A 9,548-nucleotide genomic window follows, 5' to 3' on the forward strand; every position below is an offset into this window, starting at 1 on the left:
CTCCAGATCTGGATCCCAGAGGAGGGCTTTGGACACCTGCACAGAAGGCCAGCGACCCGGCCTGGGCTTCCCACTCGGCTCTGCCATTTTCTTGAGGTGGCAGAAGGCGGGCTGGCCTTCCTGCTGCTTGCATTCTACACCCCACGGGATGACGGGAGCACCGGCCCCCACATGAGAACGGGGCCGCGGACCTCAGGTTCATCAGAATGAAAAGGCACAACAGTTCAGGTCTGGCTCCAGGTGGCCAGCTGGCATTTACCATGGCTCCCTGCCCCAGTGATGCCAGGCAGACAAGACAAAGTCCTCGCCTTCAAGTACCCTACAGCCCAGTGGGCACAAAAGCCAGCAACGGAGCATAACCAATGGACAGACAGCGGCAAGGGGGGCGGCATGTGCTGGGGGTGGGGGTGGCCGGGGAGAGGTCAATGGGGGGGAAAGGAGACTTATGTAATACTTCAAACAATAAAGAATTTAAGTCAAAAATAATTTTAAAAAGCCAACAAACATAATTTCAATTACTTTCAAGTGCATTGGAGGAAGTAAAACGGGCGACTGTCCAGGGTGGGAGAGTGCTTAGTGAGGAGATCTGAGGTTGCTGAGACGGAGCAGTTGACAGGAAGGGGCCAGCCAGCCAAGCGAGGAGCTGGCAGGACAGTCCCAGGAGCAGGACAGAGAGTGCAAAGGGCCTGCGGCAGAACAAGCTTGGAGGTTTGGACAGAAAGAAGACTGACAGGATTGCAGCGATGACCCTGTGGGCTGGGCACCGCTCTGTCTTACAGGACTCACTCCTTTAGTCCTCACAGCCATGCCTGGCGGTGGGTGTAATTAGCCCTAATTCTCAGGTGTAGAGAGTGAGGCACAGAGAGGTTAAACAACTTGGCCCCAAGGTCGCACCGATGCTAGGAGGAGCCAGAATTCACTCCCAGGTGGCCTGGCCCCAGAGCCCTGGTCTTCAGCCACCCTGCGGATGCGAGGCAGGGGCAAGGCAGCACCGCTGCTCGGAAGTGTCATAAACGGGGGGCAGGAGCCAGCACTGAGCCCAGAATGCCTGCGACACTGCAGCCCTAGGAGCGGCAGCACACAGTCACGCAGGGACTCCTCCCCAGTCCTCGGGCTCAGCCATGGGTCTGCGCACAAGGGCACTCAACAGCTGCCCTGTTGCTCACTTGACTTCCCTGTGGGGCAGGCAGTAGGGGTCACAGAGCAAAGATGGGGTCTACCTGCACTGCTGAGGGCCCTTCCCCCACCCCACCCTCAGCCCTAGCTCCTCTGGGTCTCAACAGGAAAAGTGTGGGCCGGGGTCAAAGCAGGAGGCCAGTGGCAGGTCTGCAGGTGGGCTCTGTGCGCTGTGTCTGCACCAGCGGGGCTGTTAGGACGAACAGGTGTGAGACATCCCAGCTGGGGGGATCGAACTTGTCACTCGGGAGTGAGGATTAACCACTGTGCACTTCCCCTATCACCTCCAGCTGCCCCCCCCCATAAATGTTAATGACCCTGCCCTTCTCCCCTCCTCCAAGCTCCCTCTGGTCAAGGGAGAAAGTCAGGCAAAGTTGAGGTACATTGAGTCTGGACCACATAAGAGGGTCTCTTTCCCCTCCCCCATCCTTGTGAGGATATTTGATGCTTCCCAAGGGGGTGTCCTTCACCCCAGTTGACAGTTTTGACAGCATCATAGTTGTTTCCTTTTTATAAACTGGGAAGCTGAGACCAGAGAAGTGAAGGGCTGGCCACAGGTCACACAGCCACAGCCTAGAGTGGCCAGGGCCTGGAGATGGGGACAGAGGCCAGGCCTGGACCATTCTCCATGCTGCCTCCCCGCTGGGGGCCACCACGGGCCCTTCCGTGGCGGTAAAAGCCAAGCCTGCAGGTGTGGAATGGGAAGGGACAAGGAGCAGAAGATGTCACACCGTGAAACAAGCCATGCCCCTGAGCCCCCTGGCACCAGTGCCCTGGCTGAACCCCAAGGCCAAACTGGACTGCTAGCATCTGTTACCATGGGGACCCTGGCTGGGCCAGGGGCTGGCCAGTGACAGCAGGCTTTTCCCCCATGGTTAGAAACCGGGGCTCAGGCTCAGAGGCCTTGCGCCCAGATAGCGTTAGGTGGAATGCCTCACACCCACCTCTCCTTATGGCACTGCTGTGGCCCTGCTGACCGCCCCCCCACCACCACCACCACCACCAAACCCCAGCCTGAGCTGTCTCCTCCCTGTGCCTCTCCTCAGGATGAAGGTCAGGAGGAGGGAGCATGTCGTACCCTACCTGGGAGCTGGGCTGGCGGGGATGTGGGCATCAGGGCACGGGCACCCCGAGGGCAGAGCCAGCACCAAGTACAAGTGGGGCGGTCGATGGGGGAAGTTTCCATGAAAGAGGCAGAATTTAAATGGGCCCCAAATGGTGGGAGGAATATGGAAAATGGAAATGCTCAGGGGGCTGGGCCTGGGTGAACACAAAGAGGCGGGCAGGCTGGGTATGTTCTGAGTCTGGACACCCGTACTTGCCCCCGCCCCCGTCCCCCCCGCACCACTGACTGGCTCTGAGACCGCATCAATGAATGGAAAAGCACTAAGAGCCTTTCTAGTTTTGACATCTTCCCATTTGATTCCAACCCTGACTCCGCCAGCTATACAGGGGTGGGGCTCCCACCACCCTCCCCAGGCCAGCTCAGGCCTGTGGGCTCCCTGGGGCGGCGGGCTGGGAGCCAGGTGCTGAGGGGGACAGGGCGGAGGGTCTCTGTTGTCTGTGGGGGCAGGGATGGCAGACGACTTTGTGGATTGATGTAGCTCAGGAAGGTGAGAAGGCCTGGAGGTGAGAGCTGTGCCCTCCCACTCATCTCTTCAGGTAAATGAACCACGCACAGCTTTCCCCCTTCTCTTCCAATCCTGGGGGCACAGAGACCCTCAGGGAGCCAAGCTGAGTGTGAGTGAAGGCAGGGTTTCCCCAAGAGGTCCCCCAGGACCAGCCCCCCACCGAAGCCACCATCACCACCTTCTGTGGAAGGAACAGGGAGACTTGGCTATTGGGACGCGCTGGGCTGGGCGGGGCCCTGAGCTTGCCTCCGGTCTGGGCAGAGGCTCAGACACACAGCGTGAACTTTGGAAACCTGGTTCCGCCATTCACTGGCTGGGTTCTGAGCTGATGACCGACCAGTGTACCTGTTTCCTCATCTGCAGAATGGGGCAATAGCGGCCTGACAGAGCGGTGTGGGGCCAGCGGTCATGTGACATGGCTGCCGGGCACTCTCCCGGTCCCGGAGGCTCCAGGACTGGCTTCTGCCCTGGGGGATGGCGAGTGATGGGCCTTCTGACACCCACTAGTTATCTCTTTGGGTCCTCCAACACTCAGGGCCTCACTGTCCCATCTCTCAGAGGAAACTGCCCACCCCTAGCAGCCAGCTCTTTGTCCCCACCTCAGGCCAGCTCTCGGGACTCCCTGGGGGTCCTCCTCAGCCCCAGCTGCCCCTTCCGCCCCACCCCTGGCCCCAAGCTGTTGCACCCACTGTTTGCTGCCAGTCCGGACGTCACCGTGGCCAGACAGCAGGTAGGGGGACTAGGAGCCAGGCAGCGGCAGGCAGCGCAGTCCTGGCCAAGCCCGCCCCTGCCCTGCAGGGAGGCTCCCCCTTCTAAGGCTGCTTCCGGGAGTTCCCATCGCCACCACCTCAGACAGACACCTGCTGCTCACCCTTGGGGAGTGGGCACCAAACCCTGGCGGGAGAAGCTGGCCCACAGAGGGGAGGAGGGGTCGGGTTGGGGTCGGAGCCCACAGGGCCAGCCTCCTATTGAGAAGGCTCCAGCAGCCCCATCCTCTGCCCTGGGAGCCCCAGAGGTTGGCAGCCCCGCCGGTGGCTGCTTCGCAGTCTCACTGGCCAGGAAGGTGGACACATCACACCTCAGTCTCCCAATTACGCCCTCCTCCCCCTCCTCCACCTCCTCCTCCCCTCTCTCCTCCCTTCCCCTGTCTCTCCTCCTCTCCCCCCTGAAAACCTGTGGCTTGAAGAGACCTTGGCTTCTCTGGGACTCTACCCTGGGGACTGCCCACATCTTCTCCCGAGTTTGGGGGCAGGGGGGTCACTGCCCCAAGAAACCTCTCCGGTGATGGAAGCCGCCCGCCTGCTGCCCAACTTCACTCTGTAAGTGCGCGGCCCTTCGGACAAACAGGAGTTCTGTTGCCATCCCCAGCCTCCGGCAGCCCTAATCTCACCGGGACTCCCACACGGACTGGCGGGTGGGGTGGGGGCGGGGGCGGGCGCCCGGTGCGCCCTGGGCTGGCTGCTGGCACCCACACCCGGGTCTGCCTCGTGTCCCCACACAGGTGCCTGCAGCTACTGATTCTCTGCTGTCAAACTCAGGTAGGCAACCTGCCCCGCGAGCTTCTCCCCATGCCTCCCACCCACCGAAGGGGGAGGGGCAGTCTCCTTTCTTTGGACAGAGGCAGGTTCTGGCCTCTCTCTGGGGTTTGAGGGGGTCCAGCTCTGAAGGGGAGTAGGACAAGGGGCTACCGCAGATTTGGGGATCGACTGAGGTTTTTATCTGTGTTCTTTCCCATGACCCTCCCTGCTTCCCCTGGGGTCTCTGACTCGCTCTCCATCCCTCCACACTGGATCACCCTAAGGCTAAGTGCAGAGGCCACACAGACTTGAGGGATGGAGCTGGGAGTGGCTGGAAGAGGGCGGAGGTGATGGCTCCAGTGAGGCTTGTACCTGAGAGGACAGGTTTCCATGCAAAACCACCTGTATATTCCATTCCTGACCCCACTCCCACCAACACAGGTGTCCTGGTGGTGGGGGGTGGGTGCTGTCCTGGGGGGTTATGGGAGCAGAGTGCCCAGCCAGGGCAGGTGACTCCAGACACAATGAAGTCAAACCCGAAAGAGGTTGTCTGACACGAGATCCAGGGTTTGCTTCTCCAGGCTCCCCCACCCAAGCCTGCCCCCCATGCCCACCTCCCCCTGCCCAGCTGCAGCTCGAGGCTGGTCCCTTTTTGTGATCCTCCATAAAAGTGCAGCTATTAAAATGCACTGGTCCAGAACGCGCTGGGGAGATGGCTTGGCTTTCCCAGGCCAGAGGCCGCTTCTCTTCATATCCAGTGGGGACTTTTTTTGAAGGTAATGCCTTTTCTCTGAGAAGGAAAGAGGCTGCCTTTGAAGCAGTGGGGGGGTGGGAGAGAGAGACACCCCCCTTTTTCTTCCCACTTTTGCTCAAGCCCCCGTTCCAGGCCTTTTGCTTCACACATCCAGAGAGGCAAGAAGAAAGCCCCCAGCCTGGCCGGGCGGGGGTGGGGGTGGGCCCAACCTGTTCTGGAAGGGGAATTAGCACAATGGTGCGGCTGGCCTGGCGTTTATGGCCTGGCTGAGGCCCCATTCAGGATTCGGGGAAGGTGGCAAAGCTGTCCTTTCCCCCTTGAAGTGCCCCCTCACCCCCCGGGAGGGGGGGCCGCAGGCCGGACCACAGCCATGCTTGAGGGGCCGGCTGACAAGCAGCTGTCTGCAGCCCTGGAAGGGGAGGTCCCCCACAGCGGGAACATGAAAGGGACAGGCAAGGTCCCGCGGGGAGAGCAACTTGTGGGCTGTGGGCTGTGGGGGGGGCGTGGGGCTGCTTTTGTGCAGGGCTTGAAGGGGGATGAGGAGAGGAGGGGGCTCTGGGGGGGCCTCTCTGCTCCTGACCTGGAACAGCCGGCCAGAAGGAGGCTGCCCGCCAAGAAGGGCGGAGGGCCTGAACCTGGGCCAGGCGGCTGGGGCTGGGGGCAGGCAGACCCCACCAAGGGTCCTGGGCCAGCCAGACCCCACCTCCTGGCAGGGAGGCAGGTCTCCCACCCCAAATTCAGGCCTCAGGTTTTTCGAGGGAGGCGCGTGGGGTGGGCTGGGGTCTCCTAGGCTGGGGTCCTGGCCTGTGGACAGCTGAAGTTGGAAATGAGCAGTGACACACGAAGGGTTAACCCCCAGCAGGTTACACTGTCAGCCTCAGGCTGCTCCCTCACCTCCCCTTCCTCAAAGCCAACAGTCCCACCGCTCCCTCCAGGAGAGAGGGGCCCTAACAGATCTGGTCCAGGTCTAGCTCTGTCCAGAGGGTTGGCCTTAGGGACTGGGGGCTGGGAAAGGCTGTCCCAGCAAGGCCACGGGGTCCAGGTGGAGAGAAGCGTTGGTGCTGGCCCTGAGGCAGCGGCAGCAGCTGGGAGTGCAGTCAGGCTGCACCTGGCTGCAGAGGCGGGAAGAGGTCTCTCCGGCTCAGTGCTGCAGACGGCTAAGGAGAGACCAGGTACTCTCCTGCCTTTGTTTACAGGCTGTGTGGGCAGAAGAGCCCCTCCCCCCTCCTGGAGGAGAGGGTGGGTGGCGGCAGGGCTGGCCATGATGCCCACGAGCCTCTGTTACATTGTGCCACAGGCAGGTGGCCTGGCAAGGGCAGCCCTTGGACCATTGCTGACAGCACCTTCGCAACTCCTTGGCCTCCCTCCACTAAGGCGGAGCCTCACCCAAGCAGGCGGGAGGAAGACTGGAAGGGGGTCTGGCTTCTCTGAGGGCCCCGAGCACCTAGGGGAGAGGCAGAGGAGCAGGACTAGCTCAGGACCCCACATGCTACTAAGAAATGCTTCCAGGGGCCTGCAGAGCTAGAGGCAAGGGTCTTACAGCCCCCACAATGCTCGCCGGTGACCCTAACAAACCAGCCGCTGTGTGTGCACGTGCGTGTGTGCGCATGTGCTGGGGTGGGGTCCTTCAAGGCTAGCGGGGAGGATGGAGGGAAACCTGGCTCTCCTGGCTAACAGAGCCAACGCCCCAGAGTTCTGGACGGGTGACAAGCTCCATGCGAGAGGCAGGACAGGGTTCTGTCTCTAATTTGCGGTGTGGCCTGTGCACCTCCTCCTTAGAATATGGGGATCAGATACAGAACTGAAGGCTCCCCCCAGCTCCCAGAGTCACGACTCCAAGTTCGCACCCTGTCACCAGGAGTCCTCAAGCCTGGGCAGCCAGCACTTCTCTCTGCAGGCTGGACAGGGAGCCCAGAGGTCATGATTGGCTCACCCACTGGCCAGAGAAAGTCATGGTTATATGCCCCCTTCAGCCTGCACCTCGACCTCCCAGGACCAATGGCCTGCCCCGCCATACTCACCTCTGTACCCCTCTCCCCTGGATGGACCAGTGGTGGTGTCACCCAAAGCAAATTGACACTATTTTTCCCTTGGTAACCGCAAAGGGGGAGAATCACCCGTCTCCTAATTTTAACCAGTACGTGAGGGACCAGGGCGCCATGACCGACCAGCTGAGCCGGCGGCAGATCCGTGAGTACCAGCTCTACAGCCGGACCAGCGGCAAGCACGTGCAGGTGACCGGGCGTCGCATCTCCGCCACCGCTGAAGACGGCAACAAGTTTGGTGAGACCCAGCCCTCACCTGAGGCCACCCATACCCATGGCCAGCTTCACCTGGTTCATCCCAGATCTTGTGTCAGGGCCTCCCCATGTTCCCCACCTGAGTTCAGAGGTCAGGTTGGTTGGGGCGGGGGAGGGGGGTGTTGGAGGGGGGGTTCCACCCCCTGGGCTTGCAGCCCTCATAGACAGAAGTCTCTCTCTCATGACAGCCAAGCTCATAGTGGAGACGGACACCTTTGGGAGCCGGGTGCGCATCAAGGGGGCTGAGAGCGAGAAATACATCTGCATGAACAAGAGGGGCAAGCTCATTGGGAAGGTGAGGCCAGAGGACAGAGCAGACACTTGACTGGATCCTCCTGGGGTGGGGTGCCCCGGGCCAACAGCATCCCCATTGCAGCGTCACCGGGAACATGACTCTTCTGCTCTCACCCACCACTGTCCCTCTGTGTTCTCCGTGTCAGTGAGTCCCTCTGGACTGACAAGCACTCTGAGAACACTGACTGGTCCACATGGCCCTTGCTCAGATTCATGGGGCATTTCCCAGCGTCCATGAGTAAGAATTTCAGCACCTACATAATGTTGCAGCCTCTGTGTTGCAGGTTCAGTGCTCCCTGGGGTTGAAAGTGGGCATTCAGACAGGGTCAGAAACTCCCCCAAGGTCTCCACGGACCCAGCCAGCGAGATGCACACGGAACACCTGCTAGTGTAACCGTGTGCGCGAGTGTAGCCAACTAGTGGGCCCGCGTGCTAGTATAACCTACGCCGCGGTGGCGGGTCCAGCACCGCTGAGCAGGAGAACTCCATTTCTTTAGCATTGGTCAGTCCTGGCTTCCGGTTCTGGCTGTTCTCACAAAAATATTTATTTTTGTCAAGCCTCAGGCTACTCATCTGTAAAAATGGGCACAGCATCAGGGTTATCTGGAGAGTCTAAGGGCTGCTTGAATGGCTCTCGACACAAGTTGGTGTCCATAAGTGTTTGCCCCTTCTTTTCATCAGAGAATGGTGCCTCCTTTCCCTCTGCCCAGCAACGCCATGCACCCACCGAGGGCTGCTCTTGTGTACGAGTGCCCACTGGTTAAGCAGGAAACCGCCAAGCCCCTAGATCTTTATGCCTCGTCTCGGTAAACTGAAGCTCCGCGTGGCTGGATGCCTGGCTCGAGGTGTACAACTTCCAAATGACAAGCCTGCCTTTAAGTGCAGGTCTGACTCCAGCCACAGTTTGTCCCTCTCTTCCCGCGTGGCCTCCCCAGCCAGGGCACCACCTCACCAGGCAGAAACCCTCGGGGTCCCAGCCCTCCAAGGTCTTAAAAGAGGCCCATGAGGCAGAGCAGCCAGGACGGGTGGGTGGACAAACTTCCCTCCTCTCCCTCTTTCCCTGGCAGCCCAGCGGGAAAAGCAAAGACTGCGTGTTCACGGAGATTGTGCTGGAAAACAACTACACGGCCTTCCAGAATGCCAGGCACGAGGGCTGGTTCATGGCCTTCACGCGGCAGGGCCGGCCCCGCCAGGCCTCCCGCAGCCGCCAGAACCAGCGAGAGGCTCACTTCATCAAGCGCCTCTACGAGGGCCAGCTGCCCTTCCCCAACCAAGTGGAGAGGCAGAAGCAGTTCGAGTTCGTAGGCTCAGCCCCCACCCGCCGGACCAAGCGCACTCGGAGGCCTCAGCCCCTGACGTAGTCAGGGACACAGGGTGGCAGCTGTCCCTCCTCAGCCTTCCCGTCGTCCCCTCCCCTTCCTAATCCAAAGATGGGGCTGGGGTGGAGGGAGGGAAGCCAGAGCCCCCAGGAGGTCCCGAGGGCCAACAAGCATCAGCGCCCAAGCTGGACGGCAGATGTGTCACCCAGGGCTGGGCCTCGGGGCCGCCTCCTGGACCCCACACTGGCATGGGCCCCAGCCGTGTGGCAGGTTCCGCGAGAGACGCTGTAGCGTCCCCCCGAGGACACAGACTCACTGAACTGAGTGGGAGGTCAGCAGGTTCAAGGCCTTGCAGACTGTGGGGAGGTGGCTCTTCTCAACTCTGCTCCCAGGGTATCAGTCTGCCCCAGCCTCAAGCTCCTCCTGGCCAGACCGTAGGAAGGGACTTTCGATTTTGTTTCAGGAAAAAAAAAAAAGGAGAAAAAAGAGGGTTGACCATTCTTCACATTCCACTACCCAGGCCTGCACCCCTACCCCCAGCTCCCAGCCCCAGAATA

At 60.7% G+C, this 9,548-nt stretch overlaps 1 protein-coding gene across 2 annotated transcripts; it reads left to right on the forward strand.

The window, feature by feature from the left end:
- Positions 1–4,091: 4,091 nt before the first annotated feature.
- FGF17 (fibroblast growth factor 17) lies at positions 4,092–9,033 on the forward strand (the record flags this gene model as incomplete). Of its 2 annotated transcripts, none has more annotated exons than XM_080675562.1 (5): positions 4,092–4,126; positions 4,309–4,345; positions 7,184–7,361; positions 7,567–7,673; positions 8,740–9,033. In XM_080675562.1, 5 exons carry the CDS (start codon positions 4,092–4,094, stop codon positions 9,031–9,033), a joined length of 651 nt encoding a protein of 216 aa, XP_080531688.1. The 2 variants fall into 2 exon arrangements, with proteins under 2 accessions (XP_080531688.1, XP_080531689.1); XM_080675563.1 differs by having other exon boundaries at positions 7,217–7,361.
- Positions 9,034–9,548: the final 515 nt, after the last annotated feature.

This window comes from Plecotus auritus (genome assembly GCF_963455305.1).
Source record: "Plecotus auritus genome assembly, chromosome: 6".
NCBI lineage: Eukaryota > Metazoa > Chordata > Mammalia > Chiroptera > Vespertilionidae > Plecotus > Plecotus auritus.